The following is a 26724-nucleotide window of genomic DNA, read 5'->3' as shown; positions in this document are numbered from 1 at the left end:
TTATGATGATTTCCATCTCAGCAGAGAGAACCCTTTATGAATCACGTACATTAAGGTGGCTAAAAATGCAAATACCTACAATGGAAAGAAAGCTGGAGTCAGGTACAGTTAATTGCTAAAGGGTATTGCTTGCTGACCGGATATTTATATTTGCCCATTCAGCAGTACTCATATTAACCAATACAGTACTTGGAGCCCAAAAGCAATGACTCCGTTCCAGACTTGCTAAGGGTAAGATTTTCAAAGTCACCTACGTGATTTAGAATCCTAAATGCATCCGATGAAGTGAGCTGTAGCTCACGAAAGCTTATGCTCAAATAAATGTGTTAGTCTCTAAGGTGCCACAAGTCCTCCTTTTCTTTTTGAGAATCCTAAGTGTCACTGAAAGTCACTTAGGCTGTGAAGTGCAGAAGTCACTTTTGAAAACAGGGCTTAAGTCCTTGAGTCACTTAGGTGCTTTTTAGTCGGTTTCCCTGATCCTCACAATACTATTTGTGCATGTCTCACGATAGGCGGGGTCTCAATCTCTGGTGGCATCTCACACACTTTCACCCTTTCTCAAACGGCTGCCATCTGCCATTTCTTTCAATGGGGCTGAAGCCACAGTTGGCCCTCAGTTAAGATGACCACCATATTCCCCAGAGTCTTTGCAGGTAAAAGAGAAGCTGCCACGAGTAAAGATCTTCACTGGCGTCTCCTGTGATCAGCAGGGACGAAGCCCCGGCTGGGCTTAGGGATGGTAGTCACTTGGCCACAGAGCATAGCACTCAGTAATACTATACTAGAAAGATGTTAAAACCAGCGGGCATGTTAGGAAAGGGTGGGCTACTGTACTGGACATGAATGGCCTGGATCCCAGTGTCTTTTGGAGTCTGATAGATGGGGATGATTAACCAACAAACACTGCTCATTCTCATAGTGAGGGAGAGAAGGGTTATCCCCCTCCCCCCTCATGGAAGTGCTGGGTCTTAGGTGGTCTCCATTCAGGCCATTCAGCTTTCACTCCTGGTACATTTTGTTCGCCCCTCCACTGTGAAAGCTATTTGACACTTACCACTGCTGCAATGTCTTCCTGGTAAGTTTTCAATACGCCAGCGTCATGGGCTAGGATGGTGGCAAAGGCTTGTAAAACAGCAGCACTCAGGTAAAACAGAGCAGCCATTGAATGATAGAAAGCATCCTAGAAAACAATAATAATTAACCATCGCTTCCAAGACTACTATTCAAGTCAGAGACAGAAGGTAATCTAAAAAACACACACACACACTTTCCCGGCAGAGCGACAAAAGCACTGTGGGCCAAACACAACTAGTTCATTTAACTTAAGACTCAGGCCAAAGTGGTTTGTGCAAATGGGATTGTGTCCAAGTCTGGCATTTTGGTGAATACATTTTGGCAGGGAGGAGCAGCATTGTGGCCCAGATCCTCAAAGATACTTAGGTGCCTAATTCCCAATGGGCCACTCCCAAAGAGAATTAGGTGCCTGGATACTTTTGAGGATCTGGTCTTTGCTTCTGGGCCTGGCCTGTGACTGGGACACCTAGGTGCAACAGTAACACAAACAATAAATAAGAGAGCCGACTCAAGGCAAAATCCACAATTTTCCACAGGGCTGTGGTATATGGAGGCTGTTCTCCCTCACGTTGCGCCTGTGTGGAAGACCACTCGGAGCAGGCCTCATTGCAAGGGAGCTGAACTCCCAGTTGCCGCACTCCGTGCCCTTGCGCTGAGACAACAAGCAACAAATCCCGCAATCCCAGCGGTACCTAGTCTCTGCCCTGGTAGCCATGCTGCCTGCCCTGGGCAAGGGAGCGCATGTGCTCCTGGAGTGGCACGTCTAGCCTGGAAACCAGCCGTAACTCAGCGTCCGATTCCTCCCGCGCGTGAGTGCTAGTGGGCAGAGTGTAAGTTACTTCACCCATACCCTGTACGCACCCAGGGCTCTCCAAACTCCCCGCCCTTCTCTACCCACCCCTGCCTTGCAGGGAAGCTTATCGGGCCAGCCGTCCTTGCTGCCCAGTCCCACAGCTGGAGTCCTAAGCTGAGGAGGGCATCCTGGGTGGGGGGAGAAACAGAGACAATCTAGCCCTGTGGAGGGGAGACTTGACTGGAAGGGAAAGTGTAGCCTTGGGTTAGGGAGCGAGTTCCTGTACGTAATGAGCAAGGCTGAGCTGCAGGGCCTGGCCTTGTTAGAAAGGAGGAGAGGATGGGGGTGAAGGCCTAGTGACCCCAAGCAGGAGCAGAGCAGTTACATCCCCACCCGGCATGGTCTTGACTGGTAGAAGGGCCTGGCTAATATGCCTCTCCCCGTGCCAGGGCCCCCGGAGGGCATGGCCCGTCAATACGGGGCGACAGCAGGAGGGGCAGGGCCTGCTGCTCTGCTCTCGAGGTGCCGTAAGAAGCCCTCTGGTGCACGATACTCCCCAGAGCCCAGGAGCCATCTTGTCCTCTTCCACCAAGGACTCCTGAGGAGACTGGCTCCATCCTGCTCAGCTAGCCATCATTGGGGACCTCTTCGTCCCGCCTCCCAAGCCACTGGAGGAATGTTCCAGTGGGGAGGGAGGGAAACTTGGAATTATTCGATTTTCTAGGGCACTCCTCAACCGTTGTGTCTGAGCCCCTCACAGCACCCGAGAGAGAGGGAAGTAGTTTCCCTGTTTAAACAGATGGGGAGACTGAGGCAAAGAGATTTGCTTGAGGTCATTCAGGGAGTCTGTCACAGATGCAGGAACAGAACTCGGGTCAGAGCAGAGCAATAATCGGAATTGCCATCCCATGGGAAGTTCTGATTTTCAACTCCCCCTCTCCCCTGACCCCCGCTGAACTGGGACAAAGATGAAATATTGAAAATTTTCCCCAGAATAACTTTTCAAAACATTTCATTTTGGAAACAGCAAAAATTTGCATTTCAGTTTGTTGAACTAACCCGTAAACATTTCACTTCAAGTCAGTTCAACATTAAACTGCATTCCTCATGGGAGCTGTAGTTTGGGCATCTCAGGCCTCCATTCTCCCCTATGGGGTGAGCTCCCCGGCCATGCTTCATCTTCCGTGATGCACCTGAAATCATGTATCTCACATGGTGTGCCATGTGGCTCAGTCAGAGGAGAACCCTGTGTTGCACCAGGGGAGGTGTAGTCCGGCCAGGGAGACCAGCCCTTAAACGAATGGGGACATGAGCAGTTTGAATTACAGTTCCCACAGGGCAAGGGTGTCCCCATTGGGAAATGCAGTTTAGCGGTGAATCGACCCAAAGCAAAATATTTTGTTTTGATTTTCCTGGCAGAAAATTGAAAAATTTCAGCAAATTCAAAATTATCTTGTGGAAAATTTTAATTTTGCAGAAACTATTTCCTGTGACAGAAAACTCCCAACCAGCTGTAGTTCCGATCTTCCAAGTCCCGTGCCAACATCTAGCCCACAAGAACATCCTTTCCCTGCATCTGGCGCTACAGCTTATCAATGGCTGACAACTCAGAGGGGGCAGAAGGCTCCCCAGAAAGAAAGGGCTTTGGAGGAGAAGAGGGAAGGGAGGTACATCAGGAGGGGTGTGGACTACAGTCCCTTCCCGGGGATAGGGCGAGATGCAAAACACAGCATTGCTAATTGCTCATCAGAACAGGGTGCAACATGCACAACTGCTGGGCTTCCTGAGCCAGCAGCAACGGAGGCTGCTTATTCTGGATTCAGGGCTGATAGCAGCTTTTGATAATCCTGCAAGGGCACAGTGAGAGGCATATAAACCCAGAGTCTGCCAGCACACATGCTTAACTTCACTTGACACCGGTGAATAGTCCCATTGATTCAAGTACATGCCCAAGTGTTGGCTGGATCAGGGCCAAAGTGCTCAGACTGTGTGTGACAGGGAGCTATACAAAGGCAGGATCAGCTTACCACTGCAATCCAGGAAGATTTTCCACCATGAGCGCCGCAGAAATAGAGGCACATGAGAAGAGTTGACAATGTGAAGCAGAACACGGAAACAAACATAACCCAGCCTTGCAGTAAGTGATAAGCTACCCTGGTTGAGGCCACCAGAATCCAGACAAGGCCTCCAAAGACCTACAAGAATAAGCAAAAGGGAGAGAGAACAGAATAATTCAGGTTTCATCATCATGTGTCATGTTATGAGCTCAAAAGACACGATAAGTCCATTGGTCTCAACCTGAAAGCTGTACATCAAGATAGTTTCTTGGGGAAAGAAGGCAAATAAGGATATTAATTTAACAAACCCTGTCTTAATAAAATACAGCAGTTCTACACCTAGATTTCACTTCTTCTCAGGCAATTCACAAGGCAGCAATCATCTAGTTCTGCAATTTATTGTCATGCGGTGGGGTGGGGGGGGAGTTGCCATCTTATACATGAATACAGGCAGTCCTCAGACTTATGACACAATTGGTTCCTTACAATTGTGTCGTAAGTCGGAACGTTGTAACTCGGAACCACAACTACTCCATTGTGAGACGAGCGTGGGAAACTCAAAACCTATAGTCTCAAGTCGATTCAGGGTGTCAATCTAGACGCGTCGTAAGTGCTGTTCAACTTAAGTCGAACGTCATAAGTCTGAGGCCTGCCTATATTTAATAGCCCCAAAACGAAACACTTATGAAGGGAAGTGTTTCTCCATGGAGTCCAACGCTCAGACATAATAGAGAAATTTTCCACAACCCAACTGCTACCTCTGGCCAAAGTTTTCTTAATTTTCCATTTTTAATGACATTTGTTGTTGAAAATTAGATTTTCCATTAACAGAATAAATTCCAATGAAAAATTGTGTCTGCATCGGGGGGGAGGGGGGTGCTGTTGACCAGCAACTGAGCTCAGCATTGCATTTGTTGAAATGTAAATAAGTAAACAAACAAAAAGTTTTTGACTCTTCCTGTGATATTGGTACTGGTTTTCTGGCTATCTGTGCACAGCCATAGACACACAGCTTTCCACTGGCTTCTGGCTCTCCTGCTTTAACAATGTGGCTCCTATAGAATCATAGGGCTGGACCTCGAGAGGTCAGCTAGTCCAGTCCCCAGCACTCATGGCAGGGCTAAGTATTATCTAGACCATTCCTGACAGGTGTCTTATCCAACCTGCTCTTAAAAATCTCCAATGATGGAGATTCCACAACCTCCCTGGGCAATTTATTCCAGTGCTAAACCACCCGGACAGGAAGTTTTTCCGAATGTCCAACCTAAACCACCCTCGCTGCAATTTAAGCCCATTGTGTCTTGTCCTGTCCTCAGAGATTAAAGAGAACAACTTTTCTCCCTCCTCCTTTTATGTACTTGAAAACTGTTATCATGTTCCCTCTTGGTCTTCTCTTCTCCAGACTAAACAAACTCAATTGTTTCAGTGTTCCCTCACAGGTCATGTTTTCTAGATCTTTAATCATTTGTGTTGCTCTTCTCTGGACTGTCTCCAGTTTGTCCACATATTTCCTGAAATGTGGCGCCCAGAACCGGACACAGTACTCCAGTTGAGGCCTAATCAGTGCGGAGTAGAGCGGAAGAATTTCTTCTTGTGTCTTGCTTACAGCACTCCTGCTAATACAGCTCAGAAGGGTTTGTCTACACAAGGATTTACTGTGTACTAACTTTAATTTGTGTGCACTAAAGGGTGTGCCTACACCGCAATTAGACACTCGTGGCTGGCCCATGCCAGCTGACTCAGGCACGCAGGGCTTGGGCCAAGGGGTTGTTTAATTGTGGTGTAGATATTCAGGCTGAAGCCTGAGCTCTGGGACCCCATGATGGGGGAGGGTCCCAGGCTCCAAGCTGAGCCTGGCTGTCTATACTGTAATTGGAGAAACAAGGTGGGGGAGATCAGACCTTTTATCGGACCAACTTCTGTTGGTGAGAGAGCTTGTCTGGGACCAATATGGCTACAACAACACTGCATGCTACACTGCAGCTGAACAGGCCCATAGCCTGAGCCCGTCAGCGGGCATGGGCCAGCTGCAGGTGTCTAACTGCAGCGTAGACACATCCAACATGGCCTTCACACACACACCATACAATTCTTAACACACACTAACTAGCTAGTTAATACGTATTCTTCAATCCACTCTGAAAGTGGAGTAAGTGGGACACACCGTACCTCAGAATGACATCCTGTCGCCCCCAAATATTGTCATGAGATTTCATACAAAGCATGCCACGTAAGGCATCATATGAAAGGTCATGATCTGCTGAAACCCGCTAGTCTGTCCACATATGTATATTATTAGAGAGTCTATAACGTTATGAAATTGTGCTGTATGGTTGTTAGTGAAATATGCTGTAAGTTTGCTAGTGACACACAAAGGATCCCTGCTCAGGGGGGGTGTTGACCACCCATTAATCAACTGTGTGACTCAGCCATGCGAGCATCACACAATGGTAACTGCTCAGTCACTGTGACATGGGGACTGACCGTTCACTATGACTCAGCAAAGCCCGCCAGGACATGCCTGCCTAGTGTCTGCCAGGCACATGGGCCGAGGGTGTAAAACAAGGGACAGTAGCATCAGGTCTTCACCTTTCTCCTCCCCCACCTACACTGGACACAGCCGGGGTGCCAAGAAGACAAAGCTCATCTGAGGAGACTGGTCCAGGCTCAGGGGGAAGCCCATGCAGTAAGGACTGTAACATCCAGTGGGGTGAGGACATTGCTTGATCTAAATCAGGGGTCCCAAACTCGAATCACCAGGAGGGCCGCATGAGGACTCGTACGTTGGCCCAAGGGCTGCATCACCCCACTCCCTTTGCCCCCGCCCCCCACTCCACTCCACTCCCACCCCTACCCATGGGGTGCATCAGGGGGCTCAGGACAGGAGGTTGGGGGTGCAGGAGGAAGTGCGGGGTCCAGCAGGGGGCTCAGGGCAGGGAGTGCGGGGTGTAGCAGGGGTTGGGGTGCATCAGGGGGCTCAGGACAGGAGGTTGGGGGTGCAGGAGGGAGTGCGGGGTGTGGCAGGGGACTCGGGGCAGGGGGTTGGGGTGCAGGAGGGAGTGTGGGGTGTGCAGAGGGTTGGGGTGCAGGGTGCAGGAGGGGTTTGGGTTCCAGCCTGGCACTGCTTACCTTGAGCAGCTCCGGGGTGGCAGGAGCACGCACCGGGACCAGGATAGGCACCCTAAGTGGTGGGCACCCTGTCCCTGCAGCCTCGGGGGGAGGGGGAGCAGGGAACTCCGTGAGTTGTTCTTGCCTGTGGGTATCTCCCCCGAAGCTCCCGTTGGCCGCGGTTCCCCGTTCCCAGCCAATGGGAGCTGCGGGGGAGGTACCCGCAGGCAAGAACAGCTCACGGAGTTCTCTGCTCCCCCTCCCGCCGGGGCCACGGGGGCAGCGTGGGGCCATCAGCACCATGGGGTTGGCAAATCCGCGGGCCGGATCCAGCCCGGGGCCCTAGTTTGCCTACCCCTGGCCTGGAGTTAGGCTGGGGACGCGGAGCGCTGGGGAGGGGTCGGGGGGGCCGTGGGGAGCTTGGCGGTTAGCAGGGAAGAACCCTGCGGGCTGCGTGTTTGAGACCCCGATCTAAATACTGCCTCGTGTAATAAGGTTTAAGATTTAGACTGTGCGCTTATTTCTATGTTCTTTGGTAGCCATCGCTGTTCTTTTATGCCAACCACTTGTAATCATTTAAAACCTGTCTGTCGTTAATAAACCTGTTTTATATTTTCCCTAAATCAGTGTGTTTTGGTTGAAGTGCTTGGGAATGCTGAGCTCAGATTACAAAGGCTAAATACCCTCTTCACACGGAGGGAGGGGTGGCCTGGGTAATAAATTTACAGTGGTCGGGCTTCTGAGCAGGGCAGAACAGTACAGCTCTGGGGTCCTAGGCTGGGGAGCTGGGGGGAATTGGCCGGAGCCTCTCCATTGTTGGTTCATGAGTGGCTGGGAGAAGCATTTATGGAAGTCAGCTGGGTGCATCCCTGCTGGTGGATGTTTGTGTAAGTGCAGAAGCTGGAGAGGTTTGCCGCTTGTCACAGCATCACACTGGGAGAGGGAGCCCCAGTCGGAGGACCAGAGGGCTCAGTGGCACCCCAGTTCCAGGTTGCACCCCGGGGATCCCGTCACAGTAAGGTCGTTGCATATTGCGTCCGTGCAGGCTGATGTTCATGTGCCCACACTGCTTATCCACATAAGCTTGGCAGGCCTCTGATGGCTATCCCACAATGCTCCGCATGCTGCCAGGAACAACTTGTCGGTTTACCTGCATGTCCTCCAGGGCTCTGGGGTTACGCTGCACTGACGTCCCCTCCCTGTTTAAATGCATGCACAAAGAACCCTGTGTCTGGAGCCACTCCCGTCCTTCGGGTGGGTTTTTCCTCCTCACTTCTAATCCTCACCTGCTTCTCTGACCCAGCCAGACACAGAGCCAAATGCAGGCTGGCTTGTGCCCTCTTCACGCGCAACTGAAATCAACAGGGTGCAGAGATCACCCTCTGCCTTGATGGAAGGAGCGAAGACTTGCCTACGCAGGCTGCTTTGACAATCTTCCTAGGGCTACTGACCTGTACCCATGGCCCCTTCAACTAGAAACCCCCCGTCCATTCACTGATCCAACGGGACGCCCATTCCCAGTGCTGCACAGGCAGCGCCCAGTCCGATGAGGCGTTAAACCTTGACGGGTTAGGACTTGAATCTTAATGCAGAAAAGCCCTCTGCGAACACACATCGTTATTCGTTAGGCTGCACTGTCAGCTGAGCACAGACTGGAGCGCTAAAACGCATTTCGCTCCCCACGCAACGCTGCCAGCCAACTACCTCTTGATTTTATACAGCCGCTCTCCCTTCCTGGAGCCTGGATTTCAGCCAGCCCCTGCGTTCTCGGCCATTAGGTCCTTGCCGATCACGACCAGAGTCTCCCTCCTGGTGCCATTTTTCACAACCTGATGGTGCCTTCCCCTCAGTGAGGCTGCCTCCCAAGGAAGTCCCATTACGGCACCGAATCCCAGCGCTCTCCCTGAGCCCCACGGGATTGTAAACCACCGCGAAGGGCAGACCAGATGGACAGACGACTTATCTCTAGCAGGGTGGGAATAAGTAAATGAACCATGTGCCCGGGAACGGCCCCTGGAGGCAGAAGAAACCCCTGCTGCCGAGGGAGGATTGGACTCAGAAATGCTGGTTTTCTTCGGCTCCAGCTGAGAGACACACTACGCCGCTGGGTGGGAATATCGCCTAGGCCGACAAATTTAAAATAGCTGCTTCCCCCCAGTGCCGGTTCGCGCCCTCTGCCTCCGGTCCCACCCCAACTCCACCCCTTCCCCGCCCCTATTGGTCCCCTTCCCCAAATCCCCGCCCCGGTCCCTCAGCGCGCCGCGTCCCCCCATTCTGGAAGCTGTTTCCCGCCCAAGCCCTGGCAGGGAGTGGGGAGAAGCGGGGGGGAAGGAGGGGAGCTGCTGGTGGGGCAGCAATTATTTCTGGGTCTAGAGGCGGCAAAATCATTAATCCGCCACCGTTCCCACCCTGACCTTCCTCTCAGGGTTACTGCCTGAGACCGGGGCCTTCCCAGCTGGGAGGAGCCCAGCCCCTTTAGGGTGCCTGTGGATATGCCCCCCACCCCGCGAGCCAGCCAGCAGAGTCACTGGGGTGGCATGCTGCGCCCCCATTTGAACGAGACCCTTCCTCGTGCCTGACAAACAGCAGCCAGCCGAACGCACCGTCCAAACCCGTACTCGTTGGCCAGCCCAGCGACTCGAGTCCTCAGCTGCTCCCCTGCCAAAGGCTTGATCGTTTGTCATGAGCAGGCTGCTCTGGGGTGAGAACTGGGGCTCATCCATTTCCGGGCAGCACAGCGAGTTGGGCAGCATGGCCCTCCAGCCCGGCTGATCCCTCTGGCGTCTCCCACCTGGTCCTGGGCAGTACGAGACCAGTCCAGAGATGCTGGTTGGCCAGATAATTAGCAGGCCCTTGTGGTCTGCGGTAAGACACCATCTCTGTCTTGCTCCGATGCCATCAGTGTCTCTGGACGCTCTCCATCGACCCGTCAGCAACCACACGGCGACACAGCAGCGTGCAAGGGCCTCTCCTTCATTCTCTCCGGAACGCCGCATGTGCCCACCGCATTCCATGCGCCTTCATCACCCGTCGCCGGGGAGTGCGGGGGCACTGGTCTGGGACCCGATTTGACAGGTTGGCGGTTTCTTGGTTTCTCATTTACTTTCCATTCCTCTCCCGCACAGGGAGAAAACGCCCCGAATTGAGAGCCAGAGGGTCTGCGGCGAAGGTAGGGCTCATCTCCACTGGAGCGGGGTGCGATCCCCAGCTGAAGGAGACAATCTCTGATCGAGCTAGCATGCTAAATACAGAGCGTAGCCGCGGCAGCCCATGGGGTGGAAAGGGCTATCCAGGCTGCTACGGGTAGCAGGCTGGCGTGGTCAGAGCTAGCCCAGGTCCATCTCCTGAAGCTGGGAATCACCTCCCAGCTCCACTGTAAATGCACCCTTAGCTAGCTGGACCGTCAGAGCTCCTGTTTTTTGTGCTTCCCCAACAGCATACCTTGTGCCTTGCCAGCGTCCCCCCAGAGCGCTTCATAATGCTCTCCAGGCTGTCCGTGTTTGCTATACCTGTTACCTGGCCAGGCGTGACCCTTCCCACCCATGAGAGGATTATTACACCCTCTCCCACCGCTCCCCTACACACCCCAGGGCATCGTTCCAGCAAGCTGTCGTGTTTGCCAGTCACAGAACATGTTTTATCCCTCGTATTAAGGGTCGCTCCAACCTCATCTGACAGACAATCAGTCCCAGCTAATGCCCTGGCTCAGCGTCCTGGGGCCCCAGCAGAATCCCACACCAACTCCAGGTTCTGCTGCTTTAGTGGTTTGCTGATGACCCACTGCGTCCAGCCACCCTTGGCCACCCAGAGCCAGGCATTGGAGGGAGGGGTCTCCTTGGAGGCTCTTTCCACAGTTCTTCCAGGTGACACAGACATGGGTGCCCCACAGGCAGGCAGCTATCACGCCCCACAGCGGCGCTCCGAGACTACGGTGGCCCGGAATTTCATGATAGCTTGTGGTACTATGCCTGGTACCAGTCGGTCCAATAGCAGTTTTAATCGGTGGTAATCGGTTTGAAATCATAGAACCCTAGGCCTGGACCTTGAGAGGTCGTCTAGTCCAGTCCCCTGCACTCATGGCAGGACTAAGCATTATCTAAATGCCCAGACTGTCCCTATTTCCAATAGCCCAAAGCCCGGCAACACTCACTAGTTCACCCCGATGCCCCATCGGGCACTGAGCAGGGATGGGCCGCGCACACAGACCTAGCCGGCATGGTCACTCCCTTGCGGTGCCACGTACCTAGGAGCTGTTGCGTAGTACCTGGCAGTGTTTGCAGGGGCGGGCATGGAACGGAAATGATGAAACACAACCGGGGAGGCAAAGGGAAGGGTGACAACACTGCTGTATGAATTTAGATGGAATATAGGAGCCCAAAAGAGTTAAAATGAGGACACCACGGGGGAGGGGCACAGGACCACAGCTGGACACCGTGGGCACAGGGGGGGAGAGGAAAGAGGGTGGGAGGAACAGGAAGGAGAAAACACAGCAAGGGGAAGTGGGTCAATAGGCTGTAGGCCACGATTCAGCAAGCCAATTAAGCACATGCTTAATTAAGTCAAAGGGGACTTAAGCACATGCTTAACTTGAAGGACGTGCTTAAGTGCTTCATTGACCCGGGACCTTGGCAGAATCCTAGAGAGCCTATGGCTGAGCCTGGCCCGGAAAGGTGGGAGTTAGTTCACCGACTCCTCCCCAGGCCCTCCGCATGCTGAATGGGATCGGGCGCATTGTTAGCCCTGGGGGCTGGACAATGGCCCATGGAGCCTGACGTGTTTCAGATCGCTCAGCCCAGCTCCCCGTGCTGCCGGGGCCTGTGTGATGGGCAGCCCGGGCTGGCTGGACGCCACACAACCCGGAACAGTTGGGCATTGCTGCTGCTACCGAGGAAGATGCAAGCACTGACTGGACATGGAGGCCCAAGAGACTTCTCTCACCTGCCACCTGCTGGGAGCAGTCTCACTCCTTACACGCCCATTATTCCTCACAGGAGTGAGCAGCGCATGCTGTAGGAAGCGCTGGCCGGATCAGGGCTTTAGCCTCTGTATTACCAGTCTCCTCATCTTGACAGAGAGCCCGACGGCTGCTGCCCTGTGTCACAGGGGAGAGAAGGCGGAGGCTCAATGGACTCCTGGGTGCTGTAACGGCAGAGCAAGGAAGGAGTGTCCCGCAGAAGGGAAAATGGAGGCTCTTTTGAGCAGCTAGAGCTCCACACGATAAATCAGGCTCAACAAGCCTAGAATCATTCTGAGGCCTGGTCTGCACCTAAAACCTAGCTACAGCACCCGGGCTACGCAAAGTTGTGTGTCCTGTGCGATGCAGTTAGGTCGACCTAACCCCCACTGCAGACATGGCTAGGATCGATGGAAGAATTCTTCTGTTTAACTTAGCGACGGCCGTTCAGAAAGGTGGATTACCTACACTGACAGAAAAACCCTTCCATCAACATCGGAAGGGTCTACACTCCAGCGACACAGCCGTGCCAAAGCTGCACCACTAGAGCTGTTGCAGTGTAGACATAACCCAAGTTACCATTTTGTCCTGAGGTCTGGCTGATTCCAATTTCAGACACCAACTTACCCTAGCAAATCACAGCACTTATATTTGACACCACTTGAGAGCGTTTTGAAAGTAGAGACGATATTTCTCCCGCACCAGCACAATATTCAGAAATCCTCTGAATGCTGTAGGAAGACCCGAAGTTCCGAGATGCCTTTATTTCATCCCAACTTTATCCTGGGAAGGGAATACGTTTCTTTGGCTAGTCTCAAAAAGCCCAATAGTTCGACACATTCAGAGAACACACTGGATGGGAGCATTGTACAAGTCCAGAAACACACATGCTGGATTGATCACTTGAATGAGGTCTTCTGCAAACCCCAGAGGAAACATTCTTCTGGTCCTCACCCAACTTAGTGAACCTCTTCAAAACCTATTGATGCAAGAGACACACTAAGCACTATGTAGAAGTATTTTTACTCTTCCATATCACGCATGGAGATTACCAGCTGGATGCCTCTTTCATGAGCTTAGACCTACTAATAAATGTGTATATTCTAACAACAAGCCAGACGGCAATCACAACACAGTTGCATAAATAGGGTCTGAATTTGCTTGGTCAGTTGCTGGAATCTGCGGACGATCCGTGACTCACTGGCAGCGAGGGACTGTGAAGATCCCCAAGAGCCAGTAGGTGCTCAGTTGAAACCCAGCACAGTGTGGAATGTGAGGTTAAAAAAACAAAAACAAACAAAACTTGTTCCAGTATCGTTTTCTGACATTCTTCTTCATGGTAAGTAGGTAACATGAGCCCACACACACCAGGAGAGAAGGACCTAGTTTACTCTGTTAAAGCAAAGAGCAGGACAGCCTGATGAATAGCCCCTCCAATTATCTGTCAAGTATGGGAAAGGATAATGAGCCCAGAGCCCTGCTATTTCCCCCAAAGCCTCAGGTACTGTTGTCATACACTTCAGAGAAGCTGTTCCAACATCTCTTAGCACCATTCACAGCCATTAGCAATGGAAGAGTGGCTGCTGGCTGGGTAATTTCCCTTCTCTTCTCTCGGGCAGGCATAATTCTGCCTCACAAATCAAGCCTCACCCACTACCCCTGTTGTAAAGAGTCTGATTTGAGAGGTCATGAAAGCCACCTGGCTGGAGCTAGCTGCAGGGATCAGTAAAAGAAAGGCTGTTAGGAGAGTAAACAGATAGGGGGGGCAGAGGAATGTGCCCCCCCCCCGCCCGGAGGCAGCCCCATTATGCTGATGTGGTATCACATTCCCTTCCCAGAGGCTCCTTTCACCTTCCACCGTCTGAGTCAATGCAACAGCAAACAGCTGGAGCTGCCTTTGCCTGGGTTTTTCCCCATAGCTCAAAGCTGCAGGGGCTCCTCCGCGCTGATGGACCCTGGATGAGGGTGCGGCCTTTCGGGTCAGCTGAGCCTTCAGAGCCGGCTGTATGACCTGGACCCGCTGGAGCCTGCGGCCTTAGGCTGGACATCCCAGGAGGAAAGGCCTGAGAGGGCGGCACGTCTGCTCTCAGCTAGAAGTGCCACCAGAGCCGCCTTCCTTGGGGCATCGCAGCCCCCTGCCTCCGCCTGGGCACGGTAGGACCCGGAAGAGAATCTCCCCCGGGCCCCAGGGCTGGACGGAAAGGCCGTGACGTTGTGCCAACATGCACCCGCTGCGGAGCCGGCTCCCCAGGGCTGACCCAGGAAAGCCATTTGGTTCAGCTCCAGCGGTGCGTGATGAGGTGTGTCCCCTGCCAGCCCTGCCCGCCCAGCTCCTGGTTCAGCGCCGTAACAACCTCAGGCAGCCACCCGCTCCGGAGCGCTGCACCGGGTTCAGCAGCAGCCTTTTAACTCCCCAGCCCTAAGGTAGCACAGCAGTGAATCTCAAATGATTTCTGAGGCCTCCAGAGAACAACAGTCTCCATTGCCCAAACCAGCAACAAAGCCACGAGCATGCCGGGGAGCTCCAGCAACTAGTCTCAGCGCTAGGGACGCTTGGACACCAGTCTGGAGCCACGGCTAGATGTGGTGACTGCACAGACGCCCTCCAGCCAAACACACACACACAATCGGGGCTCGTGTGGGAACATCTCCCCTCCCCTCATTATGGGAGGGTCCTAACTTTCTCTGCTGGGACGACAGAACAGCCCCCCAGCCCTGCTCGACACACAAGTTGTACCACTTGACCTATCCCAGTGTGTTAGAGCATTTCAGGCCCCTGGTGCCGGCACACTTGTGCCCGTGTAAAGGTTCTTACTCCCCTTCCCATACAGCTATCCGGGGATAAGTCTAGTAACAGAGCTGCAGCCTCACTACGGTTTAGAACTAGCTCGGTGCAAAGCCCACACCTGAACGGTGTGTAGAGTAGTGTACGTGGGAACAGGCCATACGTGATTATTGCTGGGGGGGGCGCTTCCCCAAGCCCCTTAGGGAATTAGGAGCACAAATCCCACAGACTCGTTTCCCATCAGTACTTTTACAGCCATTGTCCAGGGCAGTGTTTTCAAATGCCTCAGAGAGAATCCAGCTTTTGCCCATTGCAGCGCCTGTTTCCAGAAAGCTGTGTGCCCTTCAGCTGCTTCTTCTGAGGACTGGTCAGCAAATTCTAGCCCCATCCTCTGGAATCTGATTTCCCTTCTCTGCTTTCTCGGGGAAGAGAGTTCTACTGTGGTCCTGCTGAGGCATCAGACTTTGCCAGTGTCCCACTAGTGGTCTGACCAGCAAAATGCAGCAAGGAACAGAAGAGGGAACTGTTGCTTAGATTGCAGGCTAAATCCTGGAAACACATGTTTTCTTTTTCAGCCAGTCAGTTCGTATTGCTGAATCCAAAACTAGCTCTTCAGTGGGGAAAGTCCCTTCTATGTTGTGGGTTAACAATTCTGTTGCAAACTTCTTTTGTTGCTCTTTTGTTACTAGTAGGGTCCTTTGGGGTTTTGTAGCCATTCTTTGACAACTGTTTTTACAGTTCTGCAACTACACTTGTAAAACCAAGACTTCTTTTGCAAATAGAGACAAGGAGTTGGGAGTGCTGCGCTTTGTTCTCCAGAACCAGTTCACCTCCCCCTAGCGACACACTGAGCCTGTGTGAGGGCAGGTTTCCCAGCCGCAGTCCCAGCCGGCCTTGTTTGCATCTTTTCCCTCCTCTCTCCTGCCTCTAACTGCAGAGAGTTACAAAGTGGTGGGTGTTCGCGAGGCTGCGGTACAAAAGCCAGCCAGGAGCCTAGGCCGTGGCTGAGAACAATGTCTGGGCTACAGAGAGATAGACTCAGAGGCCAGCAGGGTCCACCAGACCACAGAGCCAGACCTCCTGGGTCACACAGCCAGGGAGCCGCCCCGGCCCAGACCTTGCGGATGTCTTTCAGAAAGAGACACAGAGTTGAGTGGTTCAGACTGGGTCAAAGCCTGGCTGAGAAATCGCCTCCACTTCCCATTGGGCCCAGAGCATTGACTTCATTAGCGGAAACAGGATTTGCTCTTATCAAAGGGACCGCTGTTACTTTGCGCACACAGCCCCTCGGAGGCTCCTCTCTCCTGCTGCTTCCCATTTATGCCTCACCGGCACTGGATAAGCCACACTGAGCCATGAACCAACAGTGGGAGATGCCCAGGTTAAATGGTTTCATTCCAAGCTGCCTCCTAGACAGTCAAGTTCCCCTGACATCCCTGCTCCCCTGCATCCAGTTCCCAATTCTCCCTGTCCATTGGGCATTGCCCTGAGCCCCGACCCTCCTCCCCTCCCTCCATAGTCAGTGCCCCAGCACATGTCCCTTTGTCCTGTCCCTCCATCCAGGGTGCAGAGGCCAAGGGCAGAGCACAGTGAAGGGGGATGTGAAAACTGACCCTGCCTTGGTGCTAGGGTTGGCACAGGGACCAAGGGGAGCCAGCCTCACCCCCTTATTAAATGGATCCCAGCGTGGCCTCTGGCCTGGGCTCCGGCTGCCCATCCATGCGCTGCCAGCTACACTTGCCCGGTGCGATTTCGTGGGAGTGGCTGACGGCTGGGTCACACTGGCCACATCTTCTCTCACTTCCAGTCTTCCCCGAATACCTCCTGTTCTCACTCCTCCCCACTGCTCTCCCAGCTCCTCTCCTCCCCCAAACCTTCCCCCACTCACGGCCTAACTAAATCCACTCAGACAATTGGGGGTGGGGTGGGAGGGAGTTGAGTTGGGTTGAACTGAAAACAACATTTTGGTGACTTGAAAAGTAAAAAATAAATAAGTTGCTCAACCCAAAATTGTTTTGGTTCCATTTCAAGCATTTTAATGTTTTTGGTTAAAAGCATTTTTGAAACAAAGACGTTTTGAACCAAAAAACCAGAACATTTTGTTTTAAAAAAAATGTTGAAACGTGGTGATTTGGGGGGAATTTTATTCAATTTCTCGGGGGGGAGACCCCAAAACCAAATTTGGCAAATTGAGCACAAATCTGTGAAACATCTCAAGGCCACTGAAGCCGCCTGTTTTGCTGAAAAAAGTTTCATATGGAGAGTTTCACCCAGCACCGATGGCTATACTTACGCTCAACAGCTTCGCGCCCCCCCTCCCGGTCACTGCCCCCATCAGGAACTCTTCCTCCCCCCTCACCCGCCCGACAGCTAGAGAGCGGAGTTCAAAACACGCACTGTGGCTCCCCATGGTCGCTGCTCTCCCAGCCATAGGGCCAGGCGGGGCCCAGCTTTGGACTCCTGCGTTTGTTTTCAGCACGGCTCAGCCATGCCTCCACGGCTGCTGCCCAGGCTACACTGCCTTGTACACGTGCACTAGCTGGAGCAGGTGGGCAGGGGCAGGGGCATCACCCCCCCACCCCCCAGCTCCTAGGGTAGCCCTAGTCTCAGTGACTCGCTTCAGGTCACACAGCAAGTCAGCAGCAGAACAGGGAATTGAACCCAGGTCTGAGCCCCAGGCTAGCACCCTAACCTTGGTCCATCCTTCCTCGTCTGCCTGAAACCCAAGCTCCTGGGGCAAGCCGGGCCTCGCAGGGCCTGTGTTATGCAGGAACTCAGGCTAGACTTTTACTGTTTCGTCTCAGCCACTGTAGCCTCCAGCCCTTCTTTTCAGTTGCATTTGCTCCTCCTGCCCCACCCAACTCTCCTCTGGGAGCTGGCAGCAAAGTGAAACTCACTTAATCCACATCTGTGGTACCATCACGGGAATGGAGGTTGCAGATTCCAAAGGAGCCTAAGGGAGTTAGGCGCCTAACTCCCTTAGGAAATCCCAACCTTCTCACATTTCACTTGGCTACCTCAGCAGCGAGGAGGTGGAAGGAGAATGCGAGAACAGCTCAGGAGGTTTTTGCTGATCCTCTCTGCCTTTGGAGTCTGCTACTTTGCGGTACTTCTCCACTCCAGCTGCACCTTCTTTTCCTGCATAGCTGACGGGCTGCACAGATCGGAGCTGGGGGCTGGGGAGGTGGCACCTAGGCGGGGAAACCTCCAAGCTCTCTCTGTGGAATGGCTCCCCTCTGGGTATCAGAGGAACTCAGCCTGCAGGCTAGTTAAACAGAACGCCCAAAGCCAGGTTCAGGGGCATGGGCTTGTGCAGATGAAAGTGACAGTATTTACACAAACCCGGAGGAAGCTGGCCCTCGGAGTGTCACAGGGCCTGATGGATACTCTTTCAGATCAAGCAGTCATACACCTAGATTTCCCCACACCTGTCTTTGGAAATGTTCCCTCTAAGAGAGCTCTCATCATTTGAGGTGTCCTGACAGCTTTGTTGTGTTTCTGTAGCTACAAAAAAGGGGGAAGTGTTCCCTTAGTAATCCAAAATGATGATAATAAACCCAGCAATTCCCGCTATCACACAGGATGTAACAACTCAGGGCAGCCGACTTCGTGCCAGCACCAGAATAAAATTAAACTGTCCTCAGCCAGATCCAGAAAGCTCATTGGAAGGACCAGTTTGGCAGAGGACAACAGCCTGTGGCAATGAGAGCCCAGGGGTCTGCCAAAATGGATCCACTTGCAGGATGGGGGCCACTATCTGAGCAAAAAGAAAAGGAGGACTTGTGGCACCTTAGAGACTAACCAATTTATTTGAGCATAAGCTTTCGTGAGCTACAGCTCACTTCATCGGATGCATACTGTGGAAAGTACAGAAGACATTTTTATACACACAAACCATGAAAAAATGGTTGATTATCACTACAAAAGGTTCTCTCCCCCCACCCCACTCTCCTGCTGGTAATAGCTAAAGTAAAGTGATCACTCTCCTTAAGCTATTACCAGCAGGAGAGTGGGGTGGGGGAAGAGAAAACCTTTTGTAGTGATAATCAACCATTTTTTCATGGTTTGTGTGTATAAAAATGTCTTCTGTACTTTCCACAGTATGCATCTGATGAAGTGAGCTGTAGCTCACGAAAGCTTATGCTCAAATAAATTGGTTAGTCTCTAAGGTGCCACAAGTCCTCCTTTTCTTTTTGCAAATACAGACTAACACAGCTGTTACTCTGACATCTGAGCAAAGCCTCCTTTGGCAGGTTGCATCAGAGGGATTTTAAAAAGCAGAGAAAACACCCAACCCACAGCACATTCCAGTCTGGTTTCTCTCAGGGCATGTCTGCTTCAAGCTGGAGGGGACTAGAGGTGCCCCTGCTAACTTTGATCAAGCTGGTGCACGGCAAGCAGAGGGCGGACACCACGGCACAAGCAGCAGGAAACCAAAATGGCAGGTTTATGCTCAGGGCGGCTAGCCCCTGCTGCCGCTCTCACCACTGCGGCTTGCATTCTATCAGACCTAGCACAGGTACGTCTCCTCGAGCTGGAAATTACCTCTCCAGCTTGAAGCACAGACATACTACGTGGCCTTGCTACTAAAGTTTGTGCAACTGTCTGGAAAGCTCTGAACATCGAATATCTGACTATAGTTAGGCTTGGAAGGGTTGGATTTTTATTGTTAAATGCCAGTAAACAACAATTTCCTCTTACACACACACTGGCAAAAAAATATCTCCATCGATAATCATCAAAATCGACAAACAGACAAAGTAAGCAAAATGCTGCTTGAGAACATAGAGTCTGATTTAGGGATATTTACTTTGTATACTTGGTCATGGGATGTTGCCAATTTGTGTTTTAATGGTTATAAAGCTTTAACTTTTATAAGGTCAACATCTATAGGCATTAAATAATGGTCTGACCCCCAGAGCTTCCTGCAACCATGAAAATTTTAATGGATAAAATGCAAGGGGGGGGGGGAAATGCTTCAAAAATAATAGAGATCTGTGGAAATGATAAAAAATAAAACTGGAATTCTGCCAAGCCTACCCATAATTAAACTAGTTGTCAACACAATACATACCAGATTTCCCAAATGGTAAAATCAGATGTCCTGATCATGTTTTCTTATCTCAGGACCTTTTGCCATAATAGTTGCATAAATGCTTCAAACGTCAATGTTTTCCCCTGATAAGAGCGGTTGCTATATCAACCCAAGAAAGGCAATTTTCAGTTTTAACATTGTGTTGGGTAACTCTTAATCTTTAATCAAATTTTGTTACCAATGCATGACTCCCCCTAAGTACACAGCTGGGAGCGATATGTCCATAGGAGTTTTCAGCACAATTGATATCTACAGTTATCTGATTGTTGGCATGAGAACACCTTCCAGCTAATAGGGCCTATGAACAGTAATCACTTACAACTTGCAAGTCAGTGTTACTGAAGCTTTGGGGGCCTGAGTCTCCATTGCCTTTCCACTTGCACGGTCGTTACCCATGCAAAAGGAGATGGAGTCAGGCCCCTGCAAATCAGGAGACTGGCTGAATCATTTTCCTTCCTGCGGCTCCAAAACCTGGCGTGTTCTGTTCGCAAGGGGTTCAGCAACTTCCTGCAGCTGTTTGTGTTCACCAGCGTTTGTACTTTGTGCTGACTGAGTTCTAGCAAACAGGGAAACAAACTCAAGGCTACACATAACTGAAAGTATCGAGTTTGGGCTGGTTACGGGGCAGGATTAGGCTGCACAATCTGCGGTGGCGACAATAAGGGAAGGGAAGTGGTAATACCATGGAGGGGGCAGGTGGGTGAAACTGTGAATCCACTTGACCAGCGTGCTGCGGATGAGCAGGGTGGAGTGTATCAAAAGCAGCTCTGTCCAGGATCAGCCTAACAGGGAAGGGACTGCGTGTCTGGTGACAGGAGGATGCGGAAAGTCAGGGGTGGGATTTGGGTTCCCAGCTGCAGCTGTGACGGAATCAGTTATGAATTCCATCACAGGCAAGGGACTGACAACAGTTAAATCTCCGGGGCTGAGGAGCAAAAGGCTGGAGCTGCCCCTGGCATCCATTTCAATCTACTGTAAGAAGCACCTAGCTGGAGCCCTGGCCTCTAGCTCTGGGAGGCCTAGCTCCGAGACACCTCTCCCTTGGGGCAGAGGGGTGTAGGGACAGGATAGCCCTGGGGAGGCAGAGGACTGTCCCCACCCTCCCAGGGAGGGCGGTCCTTCCCTCTGGCTCTGGGGCTAAAGGCAGATGGGGCCGGGTATATGAGGGAGAAGGAGACCCAGTGTCCAGCTATATTATGGGGCCTGGATTCTGACACTGGCTTTCCCCAAGGATAGCAGCAGCAGGCAGGCCTGAGAGGCGAGAGGACAGGGCCTGACAAGTGCTAGGCACCACACGGGGCTGCAATCCCTCCCCCGGCCCCCGCCTGGAGTCGGGGCAATGGGCGACATCCTGGCTTTACAGAGACCAATGAGAAATCTGTCACAGGTGGCAGAGCAGGCAGGATGGGGGAGGGACACTGACCCACCCCTCAAACAGCAGTGGGGGGCACCATGGAGACCACACGGGACAGGAGCGCCTACTCCCAGAGACTGGAGCAGCCAGCTCCCACCTCCAGAGCCCCTCTGGCCTCAGGGCTTGTGACTTGATTGCATTTCTCGCCGGCTGACAGAAGGGAACTTGTGCCGGGGAGGGGAGGTGCGGGGAGGCTGGGGAAGGGGAGCAAGGAGCAGGAGGTATGGTCCGAGGAGCTGGGGAGAGGATTACAGATGGGGAAAGATATCAGCGTAACCTGTGGTTTGCTGACCTACTGCAAGCAATGAGGAGGAGCCAGCGAATAGAGTCTGGGCCAGGGGGCCGAGCTGGGGTACAGATGTACGCGGTGCTGGTCACTTTGCCTGTCTGCCTCTTGCACGCCTGCTTCTGCTGCAGCTTACACCAGTGTAATCCCCTTGATCTCAGGGGAGCAGCACCTACTCTGCTCCCATGTTAGCAGGGCACAGACAGCCCCATGCTCGCTACAACAGTTACATGGATGAACCAGCCACAGGGCCTGTGACAGTATTTAGCCTGCCTCTGAAAAAGTCCGTACTATTTTTGTTCAAGGTTTTTTGTTTATTTGGTTTTTTTTAATAGTTCCATTGTAAGCGGTTTCATTCTTCACGTTCATCTCATGTTTCACATCAACAAGCACAACCAGCTACATACCTTTGCATCATCACCTTATGACCAGGTTTCATTGGCTTCTTTTCATTCTCTGTCTAAACATTAGACTTAGGATTGCTCAAAATAACGAGGACGTATTTCATGAACACTTTCTGAAATGTTTCCCCATTTATTTTTAGAATTTCAAAATTTGAAACATTTTGACCAGTTCTAGTTCCAACAGCGAGCGCTCACCAAACAGATTGCTTTTGAGCTAAAGCTTTGAACAAATAGTATGTACAAAGCAGCAAGGTGCATTTCAACAACACAGAATATTTACCCTGTTTCTTGCCCAGCGAGAGGTTTGTAATACAAACCTCGTGTTTTCAAAAGCAGATTTTCAGGGCGCTGCACACACTGCATTTCCTCTGCCAGTTTTCTCATCCTTTATCCCACGCTCAGCGTCACACATGGACCAGAGATCCCCAGTGGGTGTAAATCACTGCCACTCCAATTAAATCTTTAGAAGTACACCGATTTACACCAGCTAAGGATTTCAGTCCCTACTCATCCGGTCCCGCTCTACAACCACTTGTCCCCTCGTCCCCAGCCCTTGTTCACTATCACACTCCCCAGCCTTCTGTCAACAGGGTGGAAATTGTTTCTGCTTCCCACAAGCTGCAGGACCTGTCCTGTTATCTCAGGGGCACTGAGCCCCACCTGCAGTTCCTTTAGTTTCATTATCTCCAGGGCTGTTCTCAGGTGGCTTATCAGTTTGTTCAATGGTGGAGAGAAATGGGCATAATAAACCCTCTGGGCTGTTCAGCGATCTGATTATTTGGCCTCCCACAAGCAGCGGACCAGGGTACCTGGGTGGCCAGGCCTAGTCAGGGGTCAGATTTCAAGCCCTGGGGGAGCGGTTTTTCCCTGCAGCTTATTCTTTCTGGGAGCGGGAATGGGAAGGGAAGGTGTGCTCCGTTCCCAGACCACCCCTAGGATGGGCCCTACAGCCAACAAGCTGGCAAATTCTGAGTCCTGGCCCGTAGCTAAGCTTTCTTGTTAGTTACACAGTGACACCATGTACAGGCTCAGAATCTGGGAGGAGAAAAGGAAACTCCAGAGGCCCCAGCCTTCCTCCTGGTCTGCACGCATGCCCCAAGGGGTCAGAGTCCCCAAATCCATGGGGATGAAGCAGCTGCATGCGAGGGGACAGTGATGTCCCAGAGGCACAGACCAGGCTCAGGGAAGTGGGTGGAAGCACAGGATGGACATGGCAGAGGAGGGGGACTGGGTCAGAGCAGCATTACTGTGACAGATCTTTGTTGCTGCTGCTACGGCTCCTGCAGGGCGGCTCAGAGCCACAGGCCGAGACGTGGGTCTTTAAAATGGGAAAGACTGAGTGTGACTGTTCCACGACAGTTACCGATCTCGGTGATACTAGGGCCCCGATGCTGCAGACGGCTCCAAGCTGCAGCATCCGTGCCTAGACATTTGCCCTGTAGAGCCAAGCTGGAAAAGCACTGAGCCCTCCCACTCCTGAGGGCCTCACCGGGAGCAGAGGGGGCTGCATAACTCACAGGGGGCAATAAGAGCTCAAAGGTATTGAGACCCAGAACGCCCATTAGTCTCAGTGGGAATTAGGAACCTAAATTGATCTGAACCTAAGCATTGGGCAGGATCAGGCCTGACGTGACCCAACGATCCTGAGCGATCATTGTTTAGACAGCACAATGTAAATGCTAGTTTTACTTGTTCAGTTACATTTTTCAAACAAATGCTTTACCAGCAATATAACATTATCTCCTGGTTTCCTGTTTTAAAACTGCACAGAGCGCAAGGGCAGTGGGGTGGGGAGGCAGGGCAGGTGAGATTTGGGAGAGGAAGGAGTCTCTGCCCTGTGAGACCTTGAACAAATCCCTTAAACCATTCAGGTGAAGCCTTCGACCCACTGAAACCAATGGGACCAGCAGTCTTTTGCCCTGGGAACCCGTTTGCCCACCTGTCACACTGAGAACTGGTCAGAATCCTCCCCCGCCCCTTGTGGAAAATTTTAGCTTTTCCACTGGAAAATTGAAAAGTTTTGGCCCAAAAACTGCCACAAACAAAAACAAACAAGTAATTTTACAATTTTTATCTGAATTATTGGTTATTGGCTGAAAAATCTCAGATAAGCTTTTTTTTTTTTACAAAACAAACAAAAAAAATTTAGAGGAAAACAAATATTCTCTGCAAAAATTCTCATTTAGTCAAAGCTCCACGTTTCTGTCAAAAAAGAGGTTAGATGGAAACTTTTCAGGCGGCCTTAGTTACATCTTTAATGTTTGTTAAATACCTGGAGAGTCCATCATTTTCTCCCACTGTAATATTCAGGTTACATAAATCAGTCTAATTCTTTGTCCTTGTGCCTATTCATCGGATACCATCTTTAATCTCATGATCTCATATTACTACTCCATCATCATAAAATGCAAGACAGTTGTTTCTGCTGCCTTTGAGCACTCTTGCAGTGCTGTGTCTGCCAGGGTTCATGCCAGCCCTTTATTGGAAAGTCTAATCTTCGCCAGACTTTTACAACATTCCACATATTAGGTATACAGTCAAAATTCACTCGTTTAAATAAGCCTCCAAATTTGCACTGAGTTAGATTTTGGCTGCCCCTCGGAAAGCTTGTACTGTGCATGTTCAACAGCTGAATGGCCTTCACAAACGACAGGCTTCATTTAGCCTATTTTACATTTTATCTTCTGCTGCTGTGCTGCCAACACTTATCCAAGGACATTGATCAAGAAACAGGGCACAGGCAGAGGCTGAGATATTGAAATTTGCCTAGGAGATTTGGCTGTCCAATTGCCATTAATGGCTGTGGGAACCTCAGCCGTGAAGTCCCCACTCTTTTCTCCATTGTCCCAATTATGATGGTCTCGCTTAGAAAGGTTGAAAAACTCTGAATTCATGCCCCCATCTGTATCCTGTAAGGAGCACAGTGAGCACGGCGGGGGGGATATACACTGCCACCGTGCAAAGCCGTGAGCCAGAGGTGCACGGCACCATACCAGCACAGGGCTTAACACTGTACTTTACTCAGAAATCCGCAACACAAAGCCTCTGGGCACCTTCACAACCGTTGCTCTGGTTCTAAAAACTCAATTAAAAAAAAAAAAAAAAGGCCCAAACTTACAAATTCGGGGATAAAGAGGAGATCAGGAAACGTCGTCAGGACCGAGAAGCCGGTAGGCAAGGAGACTGCAGCAGCTGCCGACGACATCTTTGTCCTTTCAACTGCACCACCTCAGACTCCCCGGTTCTTGCCACTGGAAGGGGCTTTCCAGTGCAGCCTGCTAACCTCCCTCCCTGAGACAGGTGAGCTCTTGGCTGATCAGAGGGATGAATGCTACCTGCCTAGAGGGAAGGAGCTAACCTAGGTGTGGCCGGCTAATTTGACAGACTTGCCTGTTGTGTTTATAAGCCCTGGGAGGAGACTGCAGAGTGTTATATTTTAACTTTGCTGTGGCGGCGTGGGATACATGTCGTTCGCTCTCCTGGGCCAGGCAGAGTTAACGGTAGAGACCTGCTGGCCCAGTGTTGGCTGGAACCAGACGCTGCTGCCAGAGCTAGAACTCAAAGGATGGGGCCCAGCTCCTCAGCTGGGGTAAAGCAGCGTCATTCCATTGACATCAGTGGATCTATGCTGATTTACACCCGCAGTGGATCTGGCTTTTGGCCAGTGCTCCAGAACTGCAACCTCAGCCGCTCTTGTGAGATTTCTGAGATTTCCAGGGTCCCACCCGATGCAGAGTCCAGTCCCCCCCTTAGTACCACCCACTGCAACTGCAAACTCCTCAAGTGTTTCCCTAGCAAACGGCCATGGCTTGGCAGAGCTGGGAACAATCCTGCACCGGGAAAGGAGAGGATCCAGGACAGCCCTCATCCCCAGCGGAAATGTCTGAGAGTTTGAAATAGCCACCACGAGCCCAGGAAGCACTCCTGGTTTTAACAGCGAGAGCAGCTGACCGGCACAACAGGTCACCAAGGGAGGTGATGGGTTCTCCACTGATGGGTGTATTTAAATCAGGACCATCGGTCTCTCTAATAGACACATCCTAGCCTACCCATGGGGCAGGGACTTGGTGCAGGACTCACTGGGGGGACTTCTCAGGCCTGTGCAATACAGGGGGTCAGGCCAGGTGATCTAATGGTCCCTGCCGGTCTTAAGATCTGGGAATCTAGAGACTGGTGCTGTACCAGTCCCGACTCCACTGGGCAGCTGTAGACCCCCTTTGACTCCAGCACTGGGGGCTGCCTGGTGCAGCTAGTGGCTGAGGTGCAGCTTGGGAGCAGTTCTAGCATGCGCAGTGAGAGCTGCCCAGGAAGGGCTGCTTTGCAGCATGCCAGCAGCCCCTAACATTGCGGAGGGCAGATAAACTCAGTCCTGTCTTTAGAGACCAAGTGCCTTTGTGGGGACAGCTGGGGTAAGCCACATTCCCTGGAGCATGAGAGGAGTGGCCCAGCCTGTAGCTATTCCTCGCTGGGCTGATCTTGGGCCATGTCTTTGGGCAAGCGGCCAGCTAATGGGCCAGGCCCCTGGCCACGGCAGCCCTATGATTGCGTTAGGATAGTGACTCAACAAAACTCTGGGTGGAGGCCCAGGGCAGGGCTCATTCCTTGTTGGTGAGTGCAGCTAAGCTGCCTCTGCGAGGCAGAATCCCTGGAGGGCTAGTACAAGTGCCCTAAAGATGGGCATGTTAAGGGGAAGGGGCAGTTGAACGAAGTCCTCACCTAGTTTACGGGCACAAGGAAAGGGTTAACAGCTGCTG

The 26724-nt window shown here is 51.9% G+C and overlaps 1 protein-coding gene across 4 annotated transcripts; it reads right to left on the bottom strand.

Annotated features, from left to right (window-relative positions):
- Positions 1 to 25175, bottom strand: MAL (mal, T cell differentiation protein (MAL blood group)). 4 transcript variants are annotated; one of them, XM_077812095.1, is made up of 4 exons: positions 25089 to 25175; positions 3895 to 4062; positions 1055 to 1180; positions 1 to 75 (listed from the first exon to the last, which is right to left on the bottom strand). In XM_077812095.1, exons 1-4 carry the CDS (start codon positions 25173 to 25175, stop codon positions 1 to 3), a joined length of 456 nt encoding a protein of 151 aa, XP_077668221.1. The 4 variants fall into 4 exon arrangements, with proteins under 4 accessions (XP_077668221.1, XP_077668222.1, XP_077668223.1 ...); XM_077812096.1 differs by lacking the exon at positions 1055 to 1180; XM_077812097.1 differs by lacking the exon at positions 3895 to 4062.
- Positions 25176 to 26724: the final 1549 nt, after the last annotated feature.

This window comes from Eretmochelys imbricata, chromosome 3 (assembly GCF_965152235.1).
Source record: "Eretmochelys imbricata isolate rEreImb1 chromosome 3, rEreImb1.hap1, whole genome shotgun sequence".
NCBI classification, from domain to species: Eukaryota; Metazoa; Chordata; order Testudines; family Cheloniidae; genus Eretmochelys; species Eretmochelys imbricata.
The sequence above is the reverse complement of the archived record's forward strand: the minus strand, read 5'-3'. Positions and strand labels throughout refer to the sequence as shown.